The sequence below is a fragment of the Amphiura filiformis genome, chromosome 14, assembly GCF_039555335.1.
Source record: "Amphiura filiformis chromosome 14, Afil_fr2py, whole genome shotgun sequence".
Taxonomy (NCBI): Eukaryota; Metazoa; Echinodermata; class Ophiuroidea; order Amphilepidida; family Amphiuridae; genus Amphiura; species Amphiura filiformis.
In genome coordinates, this window is record NC_092641.1 from 50,480,404 (window position 1) to 50,496,085 (window position 15,682).

The following is a 15,682-nucleotide window of genomic DNA, read 5'->3' on the forward strand; positions in this document are numbered from 1 at the left end:
TCACCTAATGTATATGTGGTATTTTTTTGTTTGAGGTCAAAGGTCATTAAGGGGTCACTTCCGGTATAAAACGAAATTCCTTCAAACAATTTTATATGCTAAGAAAAACATAGGAGAGTGACGGTATGTGCACACATAAATTATGTTTACCTTATGTATATGTGGTATTTTTTTGTTTGAGGTCAAAGGTCATTAAGGGGTCACTTCCGGTATAAAACCAAATTCCTTCAAAAATTTGTATTAGCTAAGAAAAACATAGGAGAGTGACGGTATGTGCACACATGAATTATGTTTACCTAATGTATATGTGATATTTTTCTATTTGGGGTCAATGGTCATTAAGGGATCACTTCCGGTCCAAGACCAAAAACATTCAAAATGTCCTTCTGTCACAAATAACATGACAGAGTGATACTATGTGTACACATGCATTGACTTAAGGCAATGCCTGTGGGGTTTTCGTAGATTTCGGGGTCAAAGGTCATTAAGGGGTCACAACACGGCTGTGTTCGTGGTCTTAGACCACAGCTAAGTCTAGTTTCTTCTTCTGTCGACCATTACATTTGCTCTAGCACTGACATGCTTACACCGATTTTGACCTAACTTGGTCACAACTATCACTGACCATGCCCCTACATGTCACATGAAATTCGTGGGGTCAAAGGTCACGTAGGGGTCACAGAGGTCAAAAACGTGGTCTCGACTCAAAATGCTACTTCTCCCAGAAATTTCACAGGACAGTAACGACACTTGCACACATGCATTGCTATTACCCAGTGTCTATAAATCATACACAGATTTGAGGTCAAAGGTCATTATGGGGTCACTTCCGGTATAAAACCAAATTCCTTCAAAAAAATTTATTAGCTAAGAAAAACATAGGATAGTGGCGGTATGTTCACGCATGAATTGTGTCTATCCAATGTATATGTGGTATTTTTTGTTTGAGGTCAAAGGTCATTAAGGGGTCACTTCCGGTATAAAACGAAATAGCTTCAAAATGCTACTTCTCCCACAAATTGCGTAGACCGATGATGCAACTTGCGCACATGCATTGCTATTACACAGTGTCTATGAATCATACAAAGATTTGAGGTCAAAGGTTATTAAGGGGTCGCTTCCGGTATAAAACATAATTCCTTCAAAATTTTTTATTAGCTAAGAAAAACATAGGAGAGTGACAGTATGTGCACACATGAATTATGTTTACCTAATGTATATGTGGTATTTTTTTGTTTGAGGTCAAATGTCATTAAGGGGTCACTTCCGGTATAAGACCAAATTCCTTCAAAAAATTTTATTAGCTAAGAAAAACATAGGAGAGTGACGGTATGTGCACACATGAATTATGTTTACCTAATGTATATGTGGTATTTTTTTGTTTGAGGTCAAAGGGCACTTCCGGTATAAAACCAAAAACATGCAAAATGTCCCTTCTGTCACAAATAACATGGCAGAGTGATACTATGTGCACACATGCATTGACATAAGGCAATGCCTGTGGGGTTTTCGTAGATTTTGGGGTCAAAGGTCATTAAGGGGTCACAACACGGCTGTGTTCGTGGTCTTAGACCACAGCTAAGTCTAGTTCTTCTTTCTTCTGTCGACCATTTCATTTGCTCTAGCACTGACATGCCCCTACATGTCACATGAAACTCGTGGGGTCAAAGGTCATGTAGGGGTCACAGAGGTCAAAAACGTGATTTGAACTCAAAATGCTACTTCTCCCACAAATTTCGCAGGACAGTTACGCTACTTGCACACATGCGTTGTCATTACCCAGTGTCTATAAATCATACACAGATTTGAGGTCAAAAGTCATTAAGGGGTCACTTCCGGAAAAAAATTAAATTCTTTCAAACATTTTTGTTAGCTAAGAAAAACATAGGAGAGTGACGGTATGTGCACATATGAATTATGTTACCCTAATGTATATGTGGTGTTTTTTTGTTTGAGGTCAAAGGTCATTAAGGGGTCACTTCCGGTATAAAACGAAATACCTTCAAAATGCTACTTCTCCCACAAATTACATAGGACGGTGACGAAACTTGCACACATGCATTGCTATTACCCAGTGTCTATGAATCATACACAGATTTGAGGTCAAAGGTCATTAAGGGGTCACTTCCGGTATAAAACCAAATTCCTTCAAACATTTTTATAAGCTAAGAAAAACATAGGAGAGTGACGGTATGTGCACACATGAATTATGTTTACCTTATGTATATGTGGTATTTTTTGTTTGAGGTCAAAGGTCATTAAGGGGTCACTTCCGGTATAAAACGAAAAACCTTCAAAATGTTTTATAAGCTAAGAAAAACATAGGAGAGTGACGGTATGTGCACACATGAATTATGTTTACCTTATGTATATGTGGTATTTTTTTGTTTGGGGTCAAAGGTCATTAAGGGGTAACAACACGGCTGTGTTCGTGGTCTTAGACCACAGCTAAGTCTAGTTTTATTTATTTCTTCTTTTGATCAACAAGTCATAGACTGATATATGCACTACCTGTGTCTTTACAAAGATCATTTAGATTGTATCGTCCCTCTTATATGGCATAAAGCTCTCGTCAGTGTCCCGAGAAAAACAGATTGAATGAGAAAAAACAAATTTTGAATGTGCGGTTCTTGGTGCACTTCATTTATGAAAAACGGGTGCATTTCTTTAAAAGAGCATATTTTCAAAAGTTGCGAGCCGATTGAAATATTCTTTCGGTTTATTAAGGGAAAGGGTATGAACGTTTGGACAGTATTTATTGTGGGACATTAGAGCACATCAGACATATCGAATTGCATTCTGAATACGAAGAATGTCCTTCTGATATCAAATAATTTTGATTTTTTGAAATTCGCAATGTAATACACATTTTATGGCAAATCATTAAAATTGATATTTTGATATTTAACAGTACTCGAAGTAAACTAAATCTGATGATTTATACTTAACGTGTATGTAGGTGGGATGAAAAGCCGACGATCAATTGAAAATTTTGACCTTTCGTATTGAAGATAACACAAAACACCAAAAAAAATTAGGTCATTTTTGGGAAAAAAATCCATATCTTCAATATGACAGGTCACAATTTTCAATTGATCGTCGGCTTTTCCTCCCAGCTACATACACTTTAAGAATATATCATTAGATTTATACAATTTACTTCGAGGTCTGTTATATATCAAAAATTTAAAAAATATCAAATTTTTATAATTTGTCATAAAATTTGTATTATATCGTGATTTACAAAAAATGAAAATTATCTCATATCAGAAAGTCAGGCTTCGTATTCAGAAGGCAATTCGATACGTCTGAGGTGCTCTCATGTTCCATAAAAAATACTGTCGAAACGCTCATTCCAGATCCCGTAAAGCTAACGAATAAACGTTTCTTTTCATACCATAATATATTTGATTGATTTGTCAAAAATAGGAGAAAAAGAGGGTGCAATGAGGGTTCTGTTTTTTGGAAACACACTGTATTACACCATATTTGCAAAGAAAATAAAAAAATCTCACAACTACTTCGAATTGCTATTTAAATGCCATTATATGGGATTCTAACGGCCATTTTGAAAACAAAGCGCCCTCACTGCTTATAACCCAGGGTTGACACTTTTTTTGCAGACAACCTGATTTCAATTCCCATATGGGTAAGGTTTCCAAAAAAAGTTATCTCCAAAAATACCTAGAGGGTGGGGGTGCTTTTCGGTTCCTAGCTCATGGCCTATATGGTTTGCATACCTTTTCAACGTATGGTGCCCATCGCTTCAGCTTATATCGTACGAGCATCCCAAATGAAACTGGTGCGATAATGATGGCAAAAGCTATGGCGATTTCTTTGTATGGGATGACTGAAGTCTTACTCGTCCAAGATCGGCTATAGATGAATAAATTCAGGGGCATCATTCCAAAAGCAAAGATGGTGGAAGCAGTTGTCATAACAACGCTGCAAATTGAAATGGAATGGAATGAATTGACCTTTTCTGTGAATCCCATGGCGTGACGTCAAATGACGAGTTCTCGGGTGTACTCTCAAAGGCTTATGGGATTTACCGAAAATGTCGATTATACAGTACGACGGCAACTTCGTGACCTCTTTTGTTCGATAGAAATTTTTTACGGGTTGGTGAACACGGGTTACGTAACTAAATGTTGAAAATTTGACCGGCAAACATGTTTGAGCGAAATAGCTCCAGAAATGGGAGACACGGGTCGTTTTTTGCTTAAATTGCGTACCATGATCACGGATAAGATACCAAACATTTGTGCAAAGAACAAAAAACGAGTAAAAGTTGAATAATATTGAAAATAAAGAAGCTTGAACATGTCCAAAGTGGCCGGGAAAATGAGAAAAATTGCATGTCACGATCACCAAAATGCTTATATCTACAACAGTGAGTAAACGCCGGTCGTATGCTTTTAGATAGATAGATATTAACTAACGTTAGCTTGTATTAAATTTTCAGCGAAAATGATTGGTGGAATAATCGAGTCGTAGGTTGGAAAGTTACTCTCAAAACAGCCCCGTGTCGCAATCTTGCGTGACCCGTTAGTGACAAGTGTCACTAGCAAAATAGCAGCCGGCCTTGTCATTATATCGAATAATAATCGTCAGAATCGTCCAGTTGACTCCAGTGATATTGATTTATTCAAGCAAAATACTGAATTGACTTACAAAATATTGAAGTCAATATAAAAAGTAGTATCACCTCATTTGACTGAACTGAAAGCAGTTTTAAAAATATTATTGTTGATCGAGTCCCTGAATGAGAAATAAGATTGTAAAAGATACGAGTATGGTATAGCAGGTTGTGATGGTCTAGTGGTTGACGCCGTGGTTTGAAGTGCGAGAGGTTGAAGGTTCGAATCCTACAGCATTTCGGTTTTTTTCTCTCTTGTTCTGTTAGGCCTATGGTGTATGTGTGTAGGCCCGTCAGTATTTATATGATCATTTGAAAATATTTCTATGCAACACGTTTGCAATGTTTTTCTTTATGTGTAGGCCTACATATTAAAAAATGAGATAGCGTCAGCCATAATTTACGAATTTCAAACCTGATTAATATTTTGGCATAATATTATTTGTAATTTTTACACCGTTCTTACACCCTACCCAGACATACACAAAATTGGAATCAGCGTTTCGTTGTCTAGAGTAACTTTAATTATAGAACACCACACGGCGGTCAAGATAAAAAAAATGCTTTCTTTCATTTTACCTCATTATTTCTGCTTCAAATGATCAGAAACCATTCCTGAAAGTTGTTTACTAATATCATAAATATTTATAAAAAAAAAAAAAAAAAATGCAATGGTAGGGTTCGAACTTCCAACCTCTCGCACTCCAGGCACGGCCTTAGCCACTAGACCATCACAACCTGCTAACTTATTCACGTACCTTTTGCAATGTTATTTCTAATTCAGTGTCTCGTTCAACAAAAATCTTTTATAAACTGTTGTAAGTTCAGTCAAATGGCTTGAAATTACGTTTTATATTGACTTCGATATTTTGTAAGACAGGGCAGTATTTTGTATGAATAAATAAATATCACTGTAGTCAACTGGACGATCCTGACAATTATTAATCGATATATGGACAAGGCCGGCTGTTAATTTTCCTGGTGACACTGGTCACTAATGGTCACGCACGATTGCGAGGAGAAGCCCTTTTGAAAGCAACTTTCCAACCTACGACTAGATTATTCCACCAATCATTTTCGCTGAAAATTTAATACAAGCTCAAGTTAGTTAATATCTATCATTACAGAAAAGCATATAAGGGATGAAATCAAAACTCGACCGCCGGTTGCCCGCCGGTTCCGGGCGGTTCCGTCCGGTTCTAAAATATACACAGTAATGAGGTCAGTCGTCACACCCTGGTTCATATGGCCGGTTGGTATCATCGAGTGAGTGAGTGGAGTGATTTCAAGTGGTTTCTTTTCAAATTTAGTACAATAGGAATAATCGATTTTCCTTCCCGGAGTTCTTCTCAATCAATGTAGCTACTTTTAGAATTTTGTTTTGATAAAATATAAGCAGAGGCTTGGTCTATTCATTTCTAATTATTTTACAGCGTGACAGGTTAGACAAGGCCTATAAGTAAAGTTTCATTTCCGAAGGAATAATCGCGATCTCGGAATTCTGTTTGTCTTAAAACGCAAGGGTAATACATTTCTCATAAACTTAGTTTATAATCGAAAGAAAGAAAGCAAAACAGAATCAAAGAAAGAAAGAAAGAAAGAAAGAAAGAAAGAAAGAAACAAAGAAAGAAACAAAGAAAGGGGAAAGAGAGAAAAAAGAAGAGAGAAGGGAAGAAAGAAGGTGAAGAGAGAGTGGGAGAGGAAGAGGGAGGATGGGGGAGAGGTGGAAAAGGGGTGAGAGTATGAGATGTGTCTTTTGCATCACATGAGCGAGAGGGGGATACAAAACTACACTATTCGTAATATAGGCCATATTAGGCCGGTATATTGGGCCTATAATTATGTTGGCCAGGCTCGTTGAGGTGATGTGCAAAAAGAACTAATGATTTTGCAAGATGCATAAAATATATGCCAATCCCATCACCCATCGGCACCGCGCCCTTCATCAGCACCAATGGAGATTAGCCATGGGGCAGGGTGGCAAGTCAGTCCCCTCCCCTGCTCAGTCGACAGAAATGTTGTGACAAAATCTTCCCTTTGGTCTATTTTAGACCCAAAATCAACCCCATTTTGGGCTATCATTTTCTTGGGAAGAGGGGGAGGTGTCCCAAATATAGGGGGGGTAATATATTCTTGGAAAGATTGATAACCAAAATGTAGGGAGTCATAAGATGACCACAGATAGTGTGTTTGTTTTATTCAAAAAGACTGATTTTAGCCTGTTTAGGGGTGTGTCGGTGGTGGGATCATAGAATTGTTGTTGCCGAAATAGAGTCAATCAATATCACTTCAACTGGGGATTTCTTTTGTGATTTATGCAGCATCATGTCTTCTGGAGGAAGATTTGAACTAATGACCTTTCGTGAAATCGCCCTATAGTAATTTATAAATGATAATTGTCCATCACCAACACAGGCCAATGTGATTCACAAAATAATAATTCACAACTTCTAAATTACTTAGCCTATAGAAATCATTGAAACACTGTTCTGAAATTAAATGATCTAAACAATGGTGATATATTCAAGCAATTTTAACCATAAACAAGAAATCATTTCCAAAATTAATTTGCTTTGGTGACAAGCCAAAAAATACACGACTAAGAACGATCGATCATCGTGTAGTACTTTCAAGTATGGGCTATTGTGACCGTGAAATTTCAAGTATGCGCTATTGTGATCGCGAAATAAACATATCGACATTTTGTTATAATCTCTCCGGTTATGTGCTTAAACCAACCGGCGGTTGCTACTCATGCATTCTTGAATATTCATATACCAATGACCTCTGCCAACCGGACGGAACCGCCCGGAACCGGCGGGCAACCGGCGGTCGAGTTTTGATTTGATCCCTAACCGGCGTTGGTTCATAGTTGCAGATATAACCATTTTGGTGATCGTGACATGCATTTTTTCTCATTTTTTAGGCTACTTCGCGCACAATAAACATTCATTTTCTCCACAATAATTGGACTTTTACACGTTACTGTTTGCCTTATACTCATGTTTCATATCTTATCTATGGGCTCAATGTGGAAATGAAGGGAGAAACGACTCGTGTATTCCATTTTTTTTATGTTTTCTGAAAAACTGTATTTGCCACCTGATTTTCAACATTACGTTACGTAACAGCAGAGGTCACGCCGGTAAAAATTACCGGAAGTGAGCTAAGTTGCTGTCGTACTGTATAGTATTATTTACATTAATGTTAATGCATCAGAAAATGGCGGATAAACGAATAAAATGAAATATTTTCACCGGAAAACTATGGAAGTATCCAGTGTCGGCACCAGAATTTTGTCTTTGTTCCCCCCTTTTGGTGTGTGTGTGGGGGTGTGTGGGGGGGGGGTGGAGGCATGAGGTTTAAGTGAATTTAACGGGGAGCAAAATCTAACAAATTATGCTGTAATATTGCCGCAAAAAGTAGAATTATGTGTAATTTGGGGTTTAATTGGGGGGGGGGGGGCAAGAGTTCTGACCGAGGGTCAATTTTGCACTCTCTAAACACCTCACTCCCTGCTCACTTTTCTAAAAACTTTCGGACGTAAAACTGACTTTTTTTACGTGGCCTTAAACTCGCAAACTTATTTTACCTTAGGCATGTGTCTCCATTGGTCCAGTAGGTGAATAAGTTGGAGATTGTCCCTCCTGGTGAGCACCCAATGATCAACATTCCAATCGCAAACTGGGGTTCTATTTGTAATGCATGAGCCAAACTAAATGTAAGTAAAGGCATCACAAGGAACTGGGATATGAAACCAATAAGAACTCCCACTGGACGACGACACTGCAATAAAGAATATTCACATTCATAGTAAAGGTGAATCACATTTTAAGTGCAAATACCGTAAAACATCGTCTACAAGCATACCGTATCTAGTATTTCTGATGAAAGCTTAATTAATACGATACATGCGTAAATATGCCAATACAATAGATTGGTCTTACATAATACTTGTTTGTATAATTATGTTTAGATCTGCATTTTCTTTGCTCAAAATCCATAATGGCGCCTGGATTACACTAGCTTTCATCAGAAGCACTATATATGCTTGTAGACGAGGTTTTACGGTAGTACATAAGGGGCGCACTATTTGATTTCCATGGGAAGTATCGCTTACAGTCCACTAGTGAGACGAAAATGATGAGAAAAAACTGCCGCAACCCAAATTTGCATAAAAGTATACATGAAAATTGGAAATAAAAAACTTCGGCAGAAAACAATTCCGCCCACCCAAAATCCCATGCCCCCAGAGAATTAAATGGTGCATCGCTAAGGCATTTGTAATAACATCCGTCAATAGCTTAGGTAGGACAATAGGAAACCAATAAGATTCATCATACTGCAGTTACTGTCCGTTTTCCTATACACAATACACAGTGCTCTTACCATTGACGCGTGACCTCTACAAATAGCGTACGTTAGAAGTATGGGGATTTGCCTAGTTAACGTCGCTGTGTGAAAAATAACCGGCCAATATTAAAAGTATTCTTCTAAAATTCTAGAAAATATAGTTTTGTAACATGTCCTAAATTCTTAGCTAATTTAGATGTTTGGAAATATTCGTACTTTGGTGTTTTAGTGTATGTTATAGGTAATAGTACATTGCCTAGTTAACGTCGCTGTGTGAAAAATAACCGGCCAATATTAAAAGTATTCTTCTAAAATTCTAGAAAATATAGTTTTGTAACATGTCCTAAATTTTTAGCTAATTTAGATGTTTGGAAATATTCGTACTTTGGTATTTTAGGAAGGATATGTAAACGACAGATAACACCAAAAAATATGAAGAAATTATTTCCAAACCGTGTTAAGTCAACAATCATTATGTTGCTCATTTTCAAGAATGCTGGTTAACAAAAAGCAGACCATTGTCTCATTTCGTGAACAAAGGTCCACATACCATTGTTTCCTTGCGTTTCCTTTATAATCGGTTACCCAACTGAAGCTATAATACCAGCTCATTGCGATACCTCACATATAAAACAGACACATGTGCACAACCAGAGAAGATCTGATTTAATCAGTTGAGCTGTTTTCAATGAGTGTTATCTTGGTTTAATAGCTTTTAATGGGGTTTAAGTCCTGCAAAGGTCGAAATGAATTCTACTGTAGACATGACTGCATCATGTGTCATTTGATTGGCCAATTCATATTGATTATTTTTGGTATTTTTAGCGTCAGTTGCAAAACGACTATTGCACTGCAATTGTCAATTTTCAATTGCACTAACGTGCAGCTACCATGGCAACGCTAAAAACGTTGAGAGTTTATTGGGAGGGGTTATTACCTCGACTCGCCAATTATAGGTGTGGTTGGTGCTTCTAAAATTAATACAGGAATTACAGGGGCTATTTTAGGCGGAAAAAGTCACTGCACGTTCATGACGTTGGCAAGACACTGCAGTTAAATTTGTCGCAGTGGGCATTAGAGAGGGGGTGGTAGCCACCCCCACCCCGAGTTTCTGAGATTTTTTAAAAACCACGCGTTCAAAGCACTCATTTTGATGATACATTTGTGACCTCACGGTGACTTCTTTTAAACATGGGAGATATAGGCTGACCAGGCAGATGAGGCAAGGGAAAATCTTCAAATGGTCTCGCTAATTGACTACTATAATTACTTCACCGGAACAAATTTGCAATCTTAATGCTAAAATGGCCCAAAAGAGGACAATTATGGTCTTAAAAGAGGATTCCTTGAGCATTTTTAAATATTCAAATATTTCAGAAATGTAAATTTTTATGACCATATTCGGAATCAGCATAAAGCACCAGTTTTTCCATAATTAAAGTGAATTTTTGCCATAAATGAGTATAAGAAGAGATCCAGATGCACTGAACTATGTTTTTGTCAATTTGTTCCCGATATTGAGCGAGAGGGGCTATCAAGTTCCCTAATTATTACATGCCATTACATAGGTTGCGCGCGTGCTTCCTTTTTGACTCTCGTCCAGGGGCGTATAATTATACCGAGCCACCATGTTATTTCCAAATCACTGGACCCACTGACCTGCTATATCTGTACCGAGACACATGAGCGCGGAGCGCACAAATTTTTTTTCGATTTTAACGCTAATGGGTTAAAATTCAAACAATTCATGCCTCAAACCGGAACATACAATTTAATTTAGTTCTATTCATTTTTTTAATAAAGTCGCTGCTCATTTATATTTAATCCCGTAACTATTCGTTTTGATTATGTACTGTCATTTTGAGGTATATTATCACTTTGAACCGACGACAATATCATCAAAATGAATAGTTTCCGTTTTATTTTAACAAGTAACTATTCAAATTGACAAGATCTCCAACTCGTTATTTGACAAGATTACGCATTTCATTTTGACAATATTTTGTTATGTCCCTCTCTGAGAAGATAAACTACTCAAACTTGATAAGTTGACAAGAATCTTTTTATCCTGTAATAATTCTTTGGCGGTCAAGTTAGCTCAATCGATAAGGCGTTCGACTATGCTGCGAGAGGTTGCGGGTTCGAACCCTGACGCGACGGTGCCTAGTACGCTCTCTTGGAATATTGAGTTAGCTTGAAATTCCCCTGGACAAGGAACTTACTGCTAATTGTCTCATTGTAACCCTGATCCTGGTTGCGAAGGTTATTTGTGGAATGTATTGGGTGTGCGCTCTTGTAGCTGCAAAGTCCCTGAATTGTTGTTAAATGGTTTATGTAATGATATGGGGGCGTAGTGGTCAGCGACAACATGTAAAGTGTGCCGAGGCCTGTGGATCAACGTCTGGGCGTTGTGCCTTTGCGTAGCGCACTATAAATCACTGGTTTTTTTTAATAATAAAAGAGATAATCCGTGTACCCAAGCGAGACTGACTACAATTTAGGGAAGGCGATAATATTTTGTGCCGGTCTTATTATAGTATGAATACCTTCCTCGACTCGGTACTTTAGATACTGTTTTTTACTGAATCTCTAAATGTAATTATGAGAAATATATAAAATTATACATTTTTAGAAAGGAACTGATGCAAGGAATCCAACTAGCATAACAGAATGAGCAGTTTACTTGACTGACTGGAGGAAAGTATACGGACAATATGACATTTTCGCGCGACCCGTTCAACCAGTGCAATTTTGCAATTTTGCTCTATTTTAGCCCCCCCCACCAAAAAAAAAAGAAGATGCCCATGACCAGGGCTATTTCGTGCTACAATATGACTACAGAACTTTTAGAACTCCCAAAATCAATACACGGTGTCTTCACTTATGCATTTTCTACAAACTTCAGTGTCATCGTTTTGAACTATATGTCGTTTTTTTTAAACTTGACGTTTTATGGCCGCTGTAGCGTTGGGTGTCGAAAGATGTATAAAACCAGTGGGGAATATATGTCTTTTTTTAAGTGTACATGATGTAATATTTTCTGTCCTATTTTTTTATTGTCATTGTCAATTTGTTATTGTCATACGATGGAGTATATATTATGTTTTAGAAAAAGTTACAGCTCTCTAAAAGTACACATGCACACAGGTGTATACAATGTCATAAAATTACAATCTCTGTAAAATGTTTATCAGAATTTTTTAATACCTAGCTGCAGCTCAATAAAGTACACAGCTGGTTTACTGATATCAAGTTAACCAAACGGTATTATGCTAAAACATTTACAGCTCGATAAAAGTAATATGCACACAGGTGTATACAACGTCATAAAATTACAATCTCTGTAAAATGTTTATCAGAATGTTTTTTAATACCTAGCTGCAGCCCGATAAAGTACACAGCTAGTTTACTGATATCAAGTTAACCAAACGGTATTATGCTTAAAATGTTAATTATAATACAAACACCCCCACACACACACACTCTGCATAGTTGCCCGGGGCAAGAAATGAAATTGGCGCCCCCCCCCCCCCCACCACCACCACCACCACCCAAGAATATCTTAGACGCCCCCCTCATTCTTGAAACAATTGCGCGCGGAGCGCACGAAATTTTGGACAAATAAGGCCTACCACTAATTAATTTTGGTTACTAATAGTTAAAATGTTCTTTCAATTGCTTTTGTGTTGAAATGCGCGCGAAGCTCGTGAACATTTTGACTTTCATCGCTTGGAGGGCGCAGAATCGATGCTGAATTGGTCAATTTGGCGCCCTCCTAAGGGTGGCGCCCAGGGGCACGTTGCCCCCCCCGCCCCTAGTTACGACACTGCCAAAAGCCACGGTTTCTTGAATTATCATACAGTCACGTAAATTCTCAAAATGTGATTGTAAATTACAAAAATTCGGCAAAGTTGCAAACATTGTTATTACACTTTTTTATGAACTAATCGTCTATATACTGCTTAACAGCGTACAGACAAATCGCCCTTCTACGCGTATGTGTACACCCAGCGGGATTAAATTAGCGGGCGCGATTCGAATCTGCCGCTGCAAGTCTTAAAAGGGGTTTCCTTGAGCATGGTGAGGATTTTGCACCTCTTTCACACCAATTAAAGGAAATTTTGGTCTAAAATGGGTCTAAAAGAAGAGATCCAGATCAACTACACTGAATTTGTTATTATCTGTCCTGCGTGCAATTAAAGGGGGTAATCCATGCGTGCAGTACGCACTCGTTTCTAACTGGAATTTCTGACAAAATCTCGTTTGCGCAGCTCTTGCTTTTTGACTCTCGCCCACAGACGAAAGAGATACAGACCACGTACAATCAGTCAAAGTCTCAGCATCACCCGATAATGAGGGCCGATTGTTCCACGAAATGCGACAGGTCAGACTGCTGCGCACTTACAGCGTATTTTTACGGTCTATCGCATAATCGCGAAAGCACGCAACGCTGGCGTGATTGTTAGACACGGCACGATCGAATCGGCCCTCATGAATATGCGAGAACTCACATCATACAATGCACGGGGACTTTGACTGGTTGTACGCGGTCTGTTGCTCTTTCGTCTGTGCTCTCGCCCCAGTGGGTGTATTAGGGGTGGGCAGCGTTTTGGCCCGTTCTACTGGGACAATTGTGCGCGAGCACGAGAAAACCTTTAACCATTTTAACCCCAAATCAAGGTGATTATGTTGTGTAAAGACGGGACAATTTGAAATATATTTACTCCATTTTGCCCCCAAATCATGATCATGATGATATACAATAATAATATTCTAGTTAATTTTTGCCGGTATAATTTTTGTCGCCTATATTGCGCATCTGATCTTCCCGAGGTTTCCCCCACGAGTGGCTGAAAAATTGGGGAGAAATTGGGGCATTGCCAGATGTGTTGTAAGGAGATACTTGCTTGAATTGTTTCTCAAAATGAATGTTTGATTGATTGCCACAAACTTGTTTTGCAGATGATTTTCTATCTCCATCAGTCTTACTTTGTAAGAAACTTAATTTCCTAGTCATTGGTCGGGTTGAAACTTGAAAATTATAGACATATTTTAAGCACGGATTTGTAATTCTCACTGCACGGATTTTTATTCTCACTGTACGAACGTGCCAGGAGGCACGTTAAAGATTGGTACGTACGCGTAGTCATGGTGCTGGGCTCGTTCGGGAGTGCTGGCCACCGTCGATCGACGGTCGCCAGTACCCCCGAAAACCAAGATGGCGGCCTCAATGCGTGTACCGGGGTTGCTGGCGTGGAACCAAAACAACAACGGGAATCGCTGGTTAAATCGAGCCGAAAAGAACAGGAGGGATCAGGGGCCCGACGGCACCAGCAGAAGAGAATATGACCCAAGCAAACTACAGACAAAAGTGCAAAAGTGCAAGTATGACGACCTTTATCATTCTTACCAAGGAAGGACAAGAAGCAGGATGGAATACTTTCCTATAGAAGTTAGATCTAGAGGCTTCAGCAAATGAGACGCCGTGAACCTGCTTCAAATTCCTTGGCCTGACAAATAAGGACGTAAAGTAGGCTGACCCTTAAATGGTTTAGTTGGATGTATTGACCCCAAAAACCTATGATAATACACCAAAGATACGCTGAATCTGAAGGAAGTTATAGCCAATAATATAAAATGGCAGCCGTATCGGAATCCATCTTGAATTGTTCAAGGGTAAGCCAAGTACACCCCTAGCTTTTAAACTAAAAAAAAAAAAAAACCTATTGTGACTGGACACTGCGAATCAGCCGTAAAGTCGGCCCGGTCAATTTTGTTTTGTTTCGTGTTTAGAAAATATATACCATAAACTTTAAAATAAATTTAGTACGGTATATCATTTGACGATATCCAGAAGCGGGGTTATGGTTTGTTGAACTCTGCTCATTCAACAAAATGGTACCTTTTTCGGTTCTACATGTGTCTCTTTTTCCACATTGCTTGGTAATAGTCATAATTGGCGGTCATTTCAAATCATCCCCAAGTCAACGAGGTTCAGGAATGTCCTCTCATTGTTAATTGTTGGTTATACATACCTAGACAAAATACAATGCGTTGTAACCCACCACTTGAACAGGATTTAGCCAAAGCAAACAAAGACTAGAGCTACTTAAGGAATCTATAGAAATGGGTAGAAGATTATTATCCTCTTCAGCAATAGGATTATTGATTGGTTTAAACGCTATCAAATGAGAAACTTGTCGCACCAAATTGAGGTACCTATGAATACGACCTTCACGCACATTTTACACTGTAACTCATAATATAATAATATTTGCCGACTTTACGGCTCATTCGTAGTGTACGGGCACATATACAAAATTGTGTTAAAAATCCTTTCACCTCATGAAAATAATATTCCTACCATTATTGTAATCATAAGCATTCAATATTTGTATAACATATATTTTTAAAAGTGCAATACATTAACTTGTTATTGATTTAAAGTTTTATGATTTATATTGTTGGCCTCATTTCGGTTTTGTTTCATGATGTGTACACATAAACAATGTATTAGATTGCTATGATACATGTACCTGTATAATATGATATGCATGTACAATTGTACATGCAAAACAAGACAATAACATAAGGTGCTTTTGATAAGAATACAATTTCACGAGCAAATACAATTTTGGGTTGATTAGAAGCAAGCAAACCATGAATTTATTTCATTCATACATGTACGTT

At 38.1% G+C, this 15,682-nt stretch overlaps 1 protein-coding gene and 1 long non-coding RNA gene across 2 annotated transcripts in view; both read right to left on the reverse strand.

Moving 5' to 3' along the window:
• Window positions 1-15,682, reverse strand: part of LOC140170257 (uncharacterized) — a 96,799-nt gene that overhangs the window by 52,139 nt on the left and 28,978 nt on the right. The gene's annotated exons all lie outside the window — the stretch shown is intronic.
• LOC140170496 (ileal sodium/bile acid cotransporter-like) overlaps window positions 1-15,682 on the reverse strand; it is a 36,666-nt gene that overhangs the window by 13,287 nt on the left and 7,697 nt on the right. The window contains exons 2-3 of the mRNA XM_072193854.1: window positions 8,232-8,425; window positions 3,741-3,945 (exon numbers count right to left, since the gene is read on the reverse strand). Coding sequence (XP_072049955.1) covers window positions 3,741-3,945; window positions 8,232-8,425 — 399 coding nt within the window. The remainder of the gene's footprint in view (window positions 1-3,740; window positions 3,946-8,231; window positions 8,426-15,682) is intronic.